General features: G+C 38.3%; 1 protein-coding gene across 1 annotated transcript in view; it reads right to left on the bottom strand.

Annotated features, from left to right (window-relative positions):
* The window catches only part of anos1b (anosmin 1b), a 69,909-nt gene that overhangs the window by 53,528 nt on the left and 514 nt on the right, over positions 1-15,867 (bottom strand). The window contains exon 2 of the mRNA XM_058760985.1: positions 1,668-1,715. Coding sequence (XP_058616968.1) covers positions 1,668-1,715 — 48 coding nt within the window. The remainder of the gene's footprint in view (positions 1-1,667; positions 1,716-15,867) is intronic.

The raw sequence follows: 15,867 nt of genomic DNA, 5'->3' as shown, positions 1-15,867 counted from the left end.
ATTGCGGCGGTTTAGAATTCAAATATCCGGGGACTGTCGCTAAAGGTTAATGCTCTATCGTGTTAGAAATATGCCCTACACCAAATCCAGCCCTAAACCTACCCGATAGTGTTAACAAATGCAAAACTGATATAAAAATGTATTTGCTGATGCAACTGTGCCATTTGAACGTCCTTTTAGGCAGATTTTAACTGCTTTGTCGAACCGTAGTTACACGGGATTCGAACCGGTGCTTTTCGTCTCCTAAGTCTGTTTCCGTACTCCGTGAGCTACCGAAGAAACTTATCATCTATGAAAACCCATACATATGAAGCTGGATGTGTGCGATGCTAACGTTCAAAAGCATCAGTTTTCAAATCTCCCAGCATATTAATATTGTTTTGAAGTCATAGCATGATATTCTTCGAGTAATTGTGCGAAAATTACGCTTTCTCTGTAAATTTGTGTGAAAGTGTTCATTTATTTTGGAAACTGAAGTGATATGTACTTATTGGTACGTATTTCATGTCACGCTAAAAAGTGCACCCAGGTATGTAAATGCCATGAGACCAGGTAGAAAAATGCATTTGCTGAAGCAACTGTGATTCTGCAAGTTTTTGAGCACTTTTATCATGGCTCATGTTTCACTGGACTCATACCCAAGCAAATGAAATGCTGTACCGGGTGCGCTACTGAGCAAGTTTACTGCATCAGAAAAGCCATACATATGGAGCTGGTTATGTGATACAAACGTCGAAATTTATTGGTTTACCAATAATGTTCTGTGGTAAAATTGTTTGGAGCTCATAACATAGTGGTATATTTTATGATAATCTGGCTCATGTAATTATAATTTGTGTAAAAAAGGAAGAAAAATTGTAGGTGTTTTACTGCCACTAGTGTTCATTGTACTACAGGGAGTTGCATGTATAGGTACGTCTCTGGAGTTTTGCAAAATTGTTGGTAGAGACATGTTTTTCCATGAGTCAATGCTGAATATTTCCCTAAAGTAAGCCGAATCCAGGGAGCTCTTGAGATTAATACGTCCTTGCAAATGAACTCTAGTGGAAGGAGAGGTGTGCTGTAAATGCTTATTGCATTACCCCTAACCAATCCTTATTTATTTCCCATGGGGCAAACCAGTTAGGGAAAACAAACTTGGTCTTAAAGTCAACATGAAACATGTTCACAACCTATTACTTCTGTAATGTGACAGTGATTTTATCCACCAGGAACTTACTTGATAGCGAAAAGTGATCGCTATATGGAATAATATGCACAGGTGACTCATGCTCAGTAATATTTTAAATATCATAATTTCTGATTTTATGTTTAGAAAATAGAAGTGTAGGGAACACCAAAATATTAAAATGCTATCTCTATTTCTCCTCCTATTATCTGGTGGAAGGAAAGAGCTGTAATAAGGCAAAAAAAATAAAATTGCCCTGGGTACAACAGCGGCTCTCAGTGCTGTTAATGTTGGGTTTCCAGAAGCCATTAGACATGAGTGAGGATTAGTGTAGGTACAGGGCATGTGGTTTATATAAAGGCATTAACCTTTGGCCATTTCCTTGTAATAAAAGGAAATTACATTTGAACAGAGTTTTATTTAGCAGCACTGAGGCAGTGTGAGAAGCTGTGAGCTCAATGAATAATGTCAAGCTCATTAATCTGAAAACACATCTTACCTGTGAACATCTCCTGTGGTCCTCACACCAGTCCAACACACGGTCATTCTGAAAGAGACCAAGAAACACATACAAATGATTACAATGACATTACAAAGTATGTACAAAATAGAGTATAATAGTATAAAATAGAGTGTAAATTATATTTCATATTTTAAGGTTTCTCACACACTAGAGAGCGCTCTGACAGATGTGAACGTATAAGATTTATTTTAAGGATGTGGGAAGATTGTTGTCAATTTGACATTGAGCAGGAATACAGCAGGACAGGATTTCTGAAGGCACAATTATGTCTCGTAGTGCAGGCAAATATTTCAGGCGTGGATCTAATCACAGCGTAAAGATGTATTAAACATAAACAAGACGACAGTCTCATAAGTTTTTGAAGCACAGTTTTACGAAGCTTTGAAACCTTTGCAAATCATTTTGAACCCGTGATATGGAGTGATACTGGAGTGAAGTCACATAATTCAGTAAATAAGGCTGTTTTTGTTATCAACTTTTTATAGTTTTTTTTACACACAACATCCATTCAAAACAACAAAAAAACAAAAAAAAACAGACATATAATCAATCATTTAAAGAGTCCAGTCAAAAGGAAGAGAGAGAGGGAGGGAAACTTTCAAGTGTGTTAAAAGAAAAACCCAGCCAAGCATCAATAGTAGAAGGCTTGGCCCCATTAATTTGCGCTGTTGTACATTCACAAGCCACTATTTTCAGGAGGCTATGGATCCAATATGTTTTTCCACACATGTGTGGTGTAAACCAGTTCTGTATTATTGTCTTCTTCGCAGCTGTAAAACCAGCAAACAACATTCTCTTTTGTATTAAGCTTATACAGAGACCAGAATCATCATTTAGAAGACACAAACTTGGGTTAGCAAAGCAATCAATTTATAGTAAGGATGATAAAACCAGGTTTACACGTGTCCATAGATTAATGACGATAGGACACTCCCAAAACATATGAAGAAAAGTACCTGATGATGCAGTATTACATATATGGCAGTTAAAATTTGGTTGTAGTTTAATTTTGAATCTTTTGTAAGGAGTTATGTATGCTCTATGAATGACTTTGAAGTGAATAAGACGATGAGCCAAGTTTTTAAATGTTAAGATAAGGTTAGACCACACTTTCTCCCAGTCGACAGATAAATTAAGGTCATAGTAAATAAGGCTTTGTTACATCGTAACTGTTTCGAAATGGTTCAAAATATCAGTGGTTTGCAGCTAGTGTCCTATGTCTGTGAATCCATCAACCACTGTTTACATGGTTTTACTTGACCTCAGATCAGTTTTGTGAATTTGTAGACATATTTAATGACACATTCATAGAATAAAAAGGAAGAGTTGTAGATAATAGTCTCTTATTGGCCTGATTAACCAAGCTCTCCACAAAACATTTGTTTTGTTGTTGATTTGTTAATTGCTTTTAATAGAAAAGACTTTCAATAAAGTGTTTGCAATTGGTTTGTAAAAGGAGGCATCACCAGCATTTTGAGTGCTGCAAAAGCAAATCATTTTGCAAAGTGTCTGGTTTAAATGATTATTAATTGAAGTCTTGAAAAGCTTTGTTTGTCCCACCATTAGAAGAAGGTAATCCCAAAAAACTGCAAAAATCAACAGGCTAACAGGTGAGTTAAAGACAATTGAAACCAATATAAATTTACTTCATGACAAGAACTAAAACAGACACAGGTGTGCATAAAAATAATAATAAAAAAAAATCTAAACAGTTAAAACAAGGAAAGAAACATGGGAAAAGTAAAGACAGATACAATGGAATCGAAAATAAACTGCAAATTAAGAGTTTTAGAACATAAAACTCTACAGAATAAACATGACAAATTGAACCCATCTCTTTTCAGTTCTAATTGATTAACTACATTAAGTTGTGTTAAAGTTACAATTTTGAAATCATTCTCTGATGAGTCATCTCTTCGGCATATTTCTACAAAAGTTTCAACTGTTTAATACAAGAGCACCAGTCTCCTGTCATTTATTACCGTTAGGTGACTATGATATATATTTGCCATAGGCCTACAGTAGCATTTAAAGACTGAGGTCAGAATTCCTTCCAGCGTAGGGCGACATGGGCAAGAATGAATCATGTATGAGGAAGTAAACACACCATAACCACAGCCTCAAGCATACGTCAACACCCAACCAAACCTTGTTTCGGAAAAGTGGTGATGAGGATTTAACCATAGCTAATGAATGACGGTCCAGAGTGTCTGTGTTTAGACTTCTATTATGTCACAGTGTCTTTGGGAATGAGGGGACGGCAGACACCACAAACACAAAGACTTCTCTGTAACTTCATGTAAAATGCCATCTGAATGCTGCTCTGAAATGATGGCAAAGGCAAACACATATATGAGTGATCATCATGCAGGCGAACGCTGCAGTAATCCTCCAGACACTCCCTCTGGGTAACCAATATTTATCCTCAGCAAACGTGAGTCACGCCTCCTCTGAGGTCCCACAAGTCTTTTGTGAGGTTTTAATAAGGACTTTAGGGACAGAGAGAGCCCATTGTGTGTCATGGAGTCTCCAGTAGTGATCTCCAAAGGAATGCTGGAGCGTAACATCATCTCAAGAGATCACATCAAGGCTAAATCCTTCTTGATGAGCTTCCCAGACTAAAGCTTTCACTCCACACCTTCAAACTAAACCAACTAAACCCATAACACTTACAGGTCTGTTTCACAAACTTTCATGAAGAGATAAAAAAGAAATCCTCTTAAGTTTGTTTTAGATGTTTTTTCTTTAAACACAGAAAACAAGAAGATAAAATTGAAGTGAAATCTTTAGTCTTAGGGGCTGAAGACACGTCCTGCCCACTTAAGAGAGAACAGAGCTTTTTCCCTTAATGAGAGATTTAGATTGAACCATAAAAACCATTCATCCAACTGATAAAAACCTTCTACCAAAATAAACCGACTGTAAGCTGCTATACATCACTGTCAAGGTATATTAAACAACCACAAGTAATCATCAGTGCGGTTCATGAACTCTTATGCGTTTGCTTAGACAGATGAGGATAAATATATGACGGAGCTAAAGCTCAGCTCAAAGGTCTGTCTGTGTCATGCGTCTTCTGAAGTCCAGCCAAAACTAATATACAATTACCATCTTACTGATTTATATCTTAAATGTTACTTCATCAGCTATCAGAAATGCATTGTTAAAAGAATAGTGTAGCAACAAATTACAAGTCATTATTTTCACATCCTCATGTCATTCCAAAGTCATATTACTTTCTTTTGACCATCAGAACACAAAAGAAGAATTTTGACAAATGTTTTGGCTGTTTTTGTCCATTTTATGAAAGAAAAAAAAAAAGACTCATGAAGCAAGCATGTTTGCCATATTTGATGAGCTCTATATATGCGTGTTGAACAGGGTTTATTTATCTGTAAAAGCCTAAATGTCTCTTATATATACTTTGAATGAAATCTGAGACAACCAAAATTGACTCTTCAAAAAGACATTGTAAATGTAATCCACATGAGTGGTTTTATCCAAGTATTCTAAAGAGACATTTAGGCTTTTATATAAATAAACCCAGGTCAATGCACATACATAGAGCTCATCAAATATGGCAAACATGCTTGCTTCATGAGCAAGAACCAGTGAGGGTTTGCTCTTGCAAGTCAAGCAAAGATGGCTGATCTTCAGTGTTTACAGCATTTAATGTAGCTCAATGTTTATATAACTAAATAAAAGCCTGTAATTGAATCTGTTCATCATAAAAAGTGATCCAAAAAAATTTTTTTGGTGACCCCTTAAGTTTGATTTTTCAATTCTGACAACTGATAAAATAGCATTTAAAATATAAATTAATATATATATTTATATTTACAGAACTACAGAACGGTATCCCCTCTTCCATTCATTGCAAAAACACTTGAACCAAGTCTCTGCCTTTCTCACACAGAACAACCTCCTCGACAGCAACCAGTCTGGTTTCAGAAGTGGACATTCAACCAAGACTGCCTTGCTCTCAGTTGTTGAAGCCCTAAGACTGGCAAGAGATTCCAAATATTCATTACTTATCTTAATGGATCTATCTGCTGCTATTGACACGGTTAACCACCAGATCCTCCCATCAACCCTTTTGGCAAAGGACATCTCAGGAACCGCTCTCCAGTGGTTTGAGTCTTACCTTTCAGATAGGTCCTTCAAGGTATCTTGGAGGGCTGAGGTGTCCAAGTCACAACATCTAGCTACTGGGGTGCCTCAGGGCTCAGTTCTTGGACCACTTCTCCTCTCTGTCTACATGGCATCACTAGGTTCTGTCATTCAGTCCAGGCTGGACTATTGCAATGCTCTCTTGGCAGGACTTCCTGCCAGTTCTATCAAACCTTTACAATTAATCCAGAAGATTAATTTTTAATGAGCCGAAATGAATGCACATCACACCTCTGTTTATCAATTTGCACTGGCTACCAATAGCTGGTCGCATAAAATTCAAGGCACTGATGCTTGCCTACAAAACTGGCTCTGCACTCCTTTACCTAAATTCACTATTTCAGACTTATGTGCCCTCTGGAAGCTTGCGTTCTGAAAGTGAATGGCGCATAATAGTGCCACCCTAAAGAGGCACAAAATCACTTTCACAGACTTACTGTTCCATCCTTTTTTTTGACATGTGGGGGCGTGTTGGAATGAGCCGTTTTAGGGGGGCGTGGCAGAGTCTTAACTTTTATAAAGAATATCTCTTTGGTTTTGAGACTTTAGTTTTTGCAACTTCAGGGATCTTATCTATGCACGAACAGCTTGTAACACTCCAAAGAGAAAGGAAAACTTGAAATCACATCATATAACCCCTTTAAAGAAAAAAACAATGGGTGGATCTTTATCATTATAGGGTGGTTGTGTACACACACTGCCAACACACATTTCAGTTCAAACAACTTGTAAAAGTGCATGTCGCATCCGATGACCCCTTTAAGTATGAGATATGGGTGACATGCCATAAAAAATTTTATACAACTGACTTTGTATTTAATGTGAATTTAATAACAACATTGTAAGTTACTAATTATAACACTTTCATTTTACAGAGAGCAAAGAATATTTACATTATCAAAGAACATTTTCATTCAGTCTAGCCAGAGTTCAAGCACTCTCAAAAACTCCCATTAAAATCAGCTGTTTACACTGTGAAATTAATATCTTACTTACATATGCACATCTTTGTTGTTTCTGATGAGAGAATTCACCAGAAAATTTAGTCAGCGAGCAAGTGAACAAAACAACGGCATTTTAGCGATGACTCATCTGAACGTCTTTGATTGGTCATTGCATTCATAAGCTCAACAGAATCATGTGTGATTGGTCACAATGCAGCGCTGTAAAAACGCGTCTGTCTCTGGCTCAGTGCCAGCATATAACCAATGACAAAATTAAAATGAGGCTGCTTTTTAACACGTTTGTGTAGTTGATCAATTTTCATGATTCTTTTTTGGTGTCACTTTTGAGCATCCAAACACTCACTGCCTAAAAGTAGCCTATATTTGCTATTTGCAACAAAATAAAGTATTAAAATTAACCACAGCAATGAAATACAGGTGCTGGTCATATAATTAGAATATCATCAAAAAGTAGATTTATTTCACTAATTCCATTCAAAAAGTGAAACTTGTATATTATTAGAGCTGTAAGCTCTAATCATCAAAATTAAAAGAAATAAACATTTGAAATATATCAGTCTGTGTGTAATGAATGAATATAATATACAAGTTTCACTTTTTGAATGGAATTAGTGAAATAAATCAACTTTTTAATGATATTCTAATTATATGACCAGCACCTGTATTTCAACTTTAAAAGTATCGATCATTGGCATTTTAACTTCCTCTCATTCATTCCTGTCATCCTTAGACAGTTTAATGGTTCAGCTCATCTGAGTTTTGATACGGTACCTTTCTTTCATGATCCCACCACAGACCACCATCAAAGCCACCAGAGATTTATGCCACATTGCTTCCATTTCAGTTCTTTGGAAAATAACTATATGTTCCGTGCCGTAAACCCATCTTATTTCTACAAAGCTTAACATTGTTCAGGCTGCCCTCAGTGTCATGTGATGTTCTCTCGGACCTCAGTCTTCACCACATGCCCCACGGTGACAGAGGCTGCCTACCGACCTGACGACATTTCCCTGAACCGCCTTTACAGCCTCACCAACTTTTGCCTGTTTTTTCTTTAAGCTCGCCTTTCCAGTATTGTTTCAAGTAAAGAGCTAAAGAGAAACAGATTAGCATTGCTCTCTGCGGTGTGGCCTCTTCCTGTAAACAGCGTTTCAATAAAGTTTTTCTGCTGGATTTTTATAGTGTCTGTGACTAACCAGCCCTTATATTTTAACACAGATTACCAGAAGCTGTTGTGGTTTTGACCGTAACACATCGCTATGCACATAATAACTGAAATTAGTTATTTCAGTAAAGCCATATAACATCACAAATGAGAAACACAAATGTACAACTGCTCCTCTGCAATTAAAGAACATTTGCAGACTACCAGGTTGGAGACATTTGTTTAGCGCAATCTCAAAATTTAGACTAGAGAGTTACCTGTCTTTGATAAAGAAGAACGCACAAGGTGGTAACATTTTTAGTCACTGGCTGCTTGCTAGTTTTGAACTAGACCTACAAACAGCGAGCTGCAGGAGGTTATGAAACCATGGATGATTGTTCGGCATCTTTAAAGTACATGAAGAGTGTAAATCAGCTATATTACTGATGAAAAAAATGATTTAACAAGCTGGATGATACTGTCTTCAAAACACAGTGTAGGTTCAAACAGAATTCCCAAGTTTCATATAATAGGTGCAGGCCTAAGCAGCACAACATCAATGTCAATGGCGAGGTCATTATGGAAATATTTAAGACCAAGCAACAAAATTTCAGTCAGTATTTCATTTTAAAGAGTTTGCTGACTTCGAGATTTAAAGATCATGGAGGCAAACAGTAATTGATGCTCACACATTTTGGTGTCATCAGCATAACTATGAAATCCTGTTCAGACCAACACGAAAGTTTGGCACAAAATTTGGTCTCAAATTTGCATGTGATTTGTCTTTTCCAACAAATATGTAAAAAATGGCAGGAGGGCTGATTGAACATGCAAAATCACACTCTTGACAGTAGGTGGCGCTTTAAGGAGAAATACAGCAGATACTCTGGCTATTACAGTACACAAAGCAATGTTGCGCAAATTTCTTTATCTAACCCACTTGTCACTAATTAAGTCCTAACCTTGTATTGAAAGATTGGTTCAGATTTTTGCATTCATTGTGGTTTTTATCAAACAACATCAAATACAAGAAAACAGAGAACAGATTCTGGATTCATCCTCTGCTATTCACTGTTGCTTAGAAAATAAACATCTGTTAGTGAGTGACACCAAGTTGTAATTTTAAGTCTGTGCCTTTTGTTTCTACTGTGGATGAGTGTGCTTTGAAGTATCCTGATGTTTTCTCGGCGTGTGTGCTTACTCGCTCTATGGCTAGATCTGCTGATATTTGTAAGTCAGATGAGGTGGATTTGTGCGAGACGTTCATGGCAAATCCTAAATTGATTGAATTGTCTTCTGTTGTTCCGCAGGAAAAAGCAGATTTGATCTCCGTGAGCGAAAGAGAGGCTGTTTCTAAAGATGGTGCTGACTTGACTTTGTCACCTGCTAAATTAATTGCTGCGCAAAGGTCAGATTCTACGCTTGTTCCGTTGTTTGAGTTAATTAATTCAGGACAGGGGAAGGTGGGAGATTTACAGGAATACTTTCTCAAAGATGCTATTTTGATCTCCCAATTCTCCTGATGACTGGAATATGGTTAGTCAGATCGTAGTTCCAGAAGTCTATCGAGAGATGATTTTGAATGTGGCACATAATGGTCCCGCTGGTCACTTAGGTGTTGTGAAAACATATGATCGGATTTTGCAAAGTTTCTATTGGCCTGGTCTCAAGAGAGATGTTTCCCGTTATTGTCAAACCTGTCATGTTTGCCAGATGGTTGGAAAGCCAAATCAAATTATTCAGCCTGCTCCACTTTATCCGATTCCGATGGTGTCTGAACCACTTGAGCACATAATGGTTGACTGTGTCGGCCCCCTTCCGCGTTCTAAGTCTGGCCATAAATACCTGTTGACACTAATGTGCGCGGCAACGCGTTTTCCCGAGGCCATTCCTTTACGTACTATTACTGCAAGAACGATCTCGAAAGCACTTGTTAAGTTTTTCACATTGTTCGGTTTGCCAAAAGTGATTCAAACTGACCGGGGAACGAATTTTACATCTCGTACATTTTCGAAAGTGCTTAAACTTCTCCGTATTCAGCATAATGTTTCTGCTGCTTATCATCCCGAGAGTCAGGGTGCGTTGGAGAGATTTCACCAGACCCTGAAGTCTATGCTTCGTGCTTATTGTTTTGAACTTGAACGAGACTGGGAAGAGGGAGTCCCATGGTTACTTTTTGCTTCACGTGAAGTGGTACAAGAATCGCTCGGTTTCAGTCCTGCTGAATTAGTTTTTGGCCACACTCCGCGCGGTCCTTTGACTGTGCTAAAAGAGAAGTGGCTATGCGATTCAACATGTGGTATCCTCCCCGAGTATGTCACAAAGTTCCGTACTTGCCTTTATCGCGCCCGCGAGTTAGCCAAACAAAATCTCGAGAAGACCCAAAACAAAATGAAGACTTGGTTTGATAAAAAAGCTAGAGAACGGATTTTTAGCCCTGGTGATAAAGTTTTGGTGCTGTTACCTGTACCAGGGGGATCGCTGCAAGCTCGTTATAGTGGTCCTTATGTGGTTGAAAAGAAACTGTCAGATCGTGATTATGTGATTCACACTCCAGATCGGCGTCAAAGTTCCCGAGTTTGTCATGTTATCATGACCGGAAAATGGGCGTTCAAAATTTATCAAACTGTGTTCCTTTTGTGATCGATCCAGGTGAGGTGTCTGCGGTTGGGATGACTGTTCAAGAACAGCTGGATGAAGAAGTGAGTCTTTCAAGGTGTGCGGTTGAAGGCAGATTAAAAATTCTGAGATGCTTTTAACTTTGTCCAGTCAGTTGCCACATTTGTCTCCAGTGGAGAAAGCTGATATTTTGGAATTAGTAAGTCACTTTTCGACTTTGTTCAGTGACACTCCTGGCCAAACATCAGTTATCGTGCACGATATTGATGTGGGGTCCTTTCAACCTATTAAGCAACACCCATATCGTGTTAATCCGTTGAAGAGAGTTTTTTTTGCAGAATGAGGTGCAGTACATGTTAGAAAATCACATCGCTGAATCTAGCTCCAGCTCTTGGAGTTCGCCGTGTTTGCTTGTCAGCAAATCCGATGGTACTTATCGGTTTTGTACTGATTATCGGCGAGTAAATGCTATTACGAAAACTGATTGTTTTCCGTTGCCGAGAGTGGATGACTGTGTGGATCGTGTGGGATCTGCGGTATACGTTTCGAAACTTGACTTATTGAAAGGGTACTGGCAGGTTCCTTTGTCAGAACGTGCTAAGGAAATTTCAGCTTTTGTGACTCCGGATGCTTTCCTTAATTATAAGGTAATGGCTTTTGGCATGAAAAACGCTCCAAGTACTTTTCAAAGACTTGTTAATACTGTGCTGGCCGGGGTGCCTGGCTGCGAAGCCCATTTAGACGATTTGGTACTATACAGTTCCTCTTGGGGGGAGCACTTGAGTTTACTTCGGCAAGTTCACCGACTGGCAGAAGCAAATCTAACAGTTAATTTAGCCAAATGTGAATTTGGTAAAGCCACCTTAGTTTACCTGGGGAAGGTTATAGGAAAGGGACAAGTACGGCCCATTGCTGCAAAGGTTATGGCTATTTGTGATTTTCCACCGCCAGCTGACCGAAGGCAACTACGGCGTTTTTTGGGAATGGTGGGGTACTACCGTACGTTTTGCAAAAATTTTGCAACGGTAGTGTCTCCCCTTACAAATCTGTTGAGTCCCAAAACATCATTTCAGTGGTCTGATGTTTGTCAGCGTGCATTTGAGAATGTGAAGTCTTTGTTGATTGCGGCACCAGTTTTGGCCGCACCAGATCATTCAAGAACATTTAGCCTCGCAGTAGATGCTAGTGATGTGGGGGTGGGAGCTGTTCTTCAGCAGGTGGGGGCTGATGATGTAGAACATCCTGTATGTTATTTTTCGAAGAAGTTTTCCTCTGCACAGCGGAATTACTCTACTATTGAAAAGGAGGCTCTGGCTTTAGTCTCCGCAATTCAACATTTTGAGGTATATGTAGCTTGCTCGCATCCCCTTATCGTATATTGCGATCATAATCCTCTGATTTTCTTGAATTTGATGCGCAATTGTAATCAGCGTCTTATGTGCTGGAGCTTGTATTTGCAGCCATACAACCTCGAGATCAGGCATATTCAAGGTAAAGACAATGTGGTGGCTGATGCCCTATCCCGGATTGGGTAGGGGCATAGGAGTGTGTTTTTAAAAACAAAAAAATAAAATAAAAAAAAATCTTTGCATGTTTTTGGGAAAGGTGTCTTTTAATAGATGCTTGTTCCTTTTATGGTGATAGTTCACTTTTTGGGGGATGAAGGTGTTACATGTGCATGTATTTTTGTTATTGTTTGTCTGCCCGCTAGGGGGCTGGCAATTTGTTACCCATGTTTGTGATTGAGCAGATTACCTACAGCGGTGGACCATCAGCGCGTGTTGAAAAGAAGCCACACAGATGCATTTGAGGGGGGCGGAATTTGAGGGGCTGTCCAGACGTGGAGATGTGTTCTCCGGTGGACTTTTGCTCGCCTGATTAGTTCCTCCCATTCGTGGTTCCTATTTTTGTGTTACTTTAAATAAATCTCCCTATGAATCGAGCCTTGTTGTGTTGTCCCTCATTATGTTATAGCGTTGGCCGTAACAAACACCAATAGCAGATTAGTGAGTGAGGAGTACAGAAGGCTGAACTCTGGTCTAAGGAGTCTAGGAAAGTGACGACACAAGTCAGATGAAAGGAAGAGGTTGCTTAGTATCTTTAACAGGACATCTCTGTATTATGTAGAGGTGGAAACCTTATTAATTTTTATTTATTTATTTTTTCAAATTTTGGAATATTTTTCTTCAATAGCAACTGAGCGGTGACCAGTTTCTCTTTTATCTTGCTGGATAAAGTAGATTTGATATGGGCCAAAAGTTACTTAAAACTGTTTTTTCGAGACTTGGTTTCTTGAAAGACAGTAGCAATCAGAGATCTGTTAGTCACGTGGGTAATAGGCAAACTATCAAAAGACAATGAGCTTTAAGGGGATATGCTAGTAATGGAACAAGTTTGCAGGAGGAAAGGTTTGGTTTTTCAACCCGTTTTTGATATGAGAGTTGCATACAGTAAATACAGTAGATTTAAAGGCCATGACTGAGCTGAATGATTCTTAATCATTATTCATTTTGAAACAAAATTTGGATAAACATTTTACGCACATATCATTGTGGTTATACCATTTGATGTGAACTTACCTTGAGAAAAACAATCCTTGTTTGTCATAAAGGTCACATCATCTGACATTTTTAAGTCATGCTGATTATACCACACACTGGGTGTTACGAATCCGGTTCGTGGTCTTCCGTCCACTCGCCATCAGCGGTCGCTCTTCCATCATATTGACTCTCACACCACATGTTACATGTCACTCTGGGACTACAGTTCCCACCATCCATTGCACTGACACAGCTGAATGCACTGATTACACAGTTGTCACCAATCACACGCTCACCTGAGAGCTATTACACACTCTATTTAATCGCTGAGTATTGTCTAGCGTATATCACTTGTCTAGCCATAGCTACTCTACGGAGCCATCCCACGCTTGCCCTAGTATTACTCTTGTGCCTTGTCCATGCAATACTCGTTTGCTGTTATTTGACCCTGCCTGTGTTTTTACCACGAGCCTTCTCTTTTTAAAACTTTAAACTTCCAAATTGGTGGAAATATTTTTGTCACCGGAATGGTGTAGCCCACAATAATCAGCCAAACCTTGACCTTATGGACGGGGAAACCTCCAGTGTCCGTGTGAACACCACTTTAAGGTCAGCAGAACAAAGAAGGAGTGTAATTCTACCTAAATGAAACCTTTGCCTACATTTGTTTGATGTCCGTCACTCTACACCTGTCATGTGCGATAACTTGCATTTTTACCGCAGTATAACCATTTGTGCTGACACTGGATATGCGTACCATTAACACAACAAACACTATTGTCTGGAGACGTCGTAAATCGTGCACCTGCAGTCAGAGCAGCTGCTGCAACAAAGGACGAGCTCGAGAGATGATGACTTATCAAACATTCCTTTTCTTGAAGTGGTTCGTGTAAGCTGGTGCATGTAAGGACACTGAACTGGCTTTGGTTTTTGAGTTTTAAAGGACTGAGGAAAAAATGGGAGGGCACCTTCTTCAAAACCCCCAGCTATGCTTTGAGCAGTAACATGAAACCTGCACAACGTCCCATCTTACAAACAGAAATTATGGCTGGAATTCTGCTTAGAATAAAGAAACTCCCTGAGAAGAATTCAGTCTGCAGTGAGTCATCTCATCCTTATTTAATTACAGTGATTGTAGGAGTAATTTATGAGGCCATTATAATATGCTTTTCAGAAGCCTTCTTACCAAAGCTCACACAAGAATGTGTTAGTGAGTCCTTTACAAGGCAGTCCCTCGTGTTACTTCCCAGAGTTCCCACAATAAAAAAGCAACAGTTATCTGACACTCAATCATATATGAGTGTCAGTGGTCTCATTCTAAAACATGTTGCTATTTTATGGGTAATGAACAGACCTACATGGCATCTGTGCCCACAGAACTCTGTAAAAAGCACAGCAGAATAAAACAAATTGTCATTCATAATGTTCTACATATGTCTCTCCCACTCATTAATTAAATATTTTGGCTAATTGAATCAAGGTCTCAGGTACCAATGAGAGTGAATACTCTCTGTACTTTTTAACATACTGAAAAAATGGTAAGTAAAAAATAAAATAAAAATAAAAATTATCATCACTAATTTTACCAACAAAGTTAATTTTAATGTGTGAAATCCGGTAGAAATAGCTCTTTAAGGTAACAATGGCAAGTTTAAATCCGCATCTTATAATATTTAAATGCAAACATGCAAATGCAAGATGCATGCAGCAAAAAGCCCTCTGGTATCCAGATGAAATTTTATGATGAAATCATAGATTTAAAAGTCAAATCAAGATTTACAGACAGGAACTGGAGGAGAAAATTAGATTAGAAGTAGATCAGAGAGAAAGTTTAATGTCTGGAACAACTAAAGTGGATAGTTTTTCATAATGTGCCTCTAATTAAGACTTAATTATGGCTGGGTTGAGCTGCCACAAACATAAGCTCAAGAGATGCACAGCAAACAGAACTGAAAGACAGATATATAGGAGAGAGTCTTGCTGCATGGTGGGCTGTCAGACCATATGCTTTCATGATTCAAGCTCCAAATACCACAAAATTAACTACAATTGCACTAGAGCTGATCTCCAGTCATTTAGGGGATAAACTCATGAAGAAAACAGGTGAAAACAGCCATTAAACACTTCATTCACACACACAAAAGCAATGTGTTTCCCATCCACTAAACCAACTGCATATGCTCAGAAAAGATCCCAACTCAGCATCTGAAACTAATGGGATCGGGGCTAGTTGTCACATAGGGATTCAAAACATCCAATTCAAACACTTTTTAGCTGAACTGAGCTTATAACAACTGAACTTCGCATATTCACACTTATTGAACTAAATTTACCTGAATAGTTACACTATTGTATTTCTAGGGTGACATTTTATTTTTAAGGTGTCCTTGTTAAAGTGTAATTATACATTTAAGTACTGAGTAATATTAATTAGCTACCATATGGTTAGGGTTTGGTTTAGAGTTACTTGCATGTACGCATAATTTATTGTTATTATAATAGTAAGTACTACTTAACGTGTATAACAAGGACACCTTAAAATAAAGTGTTACTTCTGCTTCGAGAAATTGTATTAAAACTGAACAACAGTTACAGGCCTTCTGTTGTTGTTTTTTTGTTTTGTTTATGAAGCTGCTTTGAAACAATCTGTATTGTTTAAATATATTATAATTTATGTTCATTTATTATTGTAATAGAGGTTGAAACAAACGGACACCATAAAATTACACTGGCATACA

This window comes from Onychostoma macrolepis, chromosome 22 (assembly GCF_012432095.1).
Source record: "Onychostoma macrolepis isolate SWU-2019 chromosome 22, ASM1243209v1, whole genome shotgun sequence".
NCBI lineage: Eukaryota > Metazoa > Chordata > Actinopteri > Cypriniformes > Cyprinidae > Onychostoma > Onychostoma macrolepis.
This window is presented reverse-complemented; position numbering and strand designations above follow the sequence as displayed.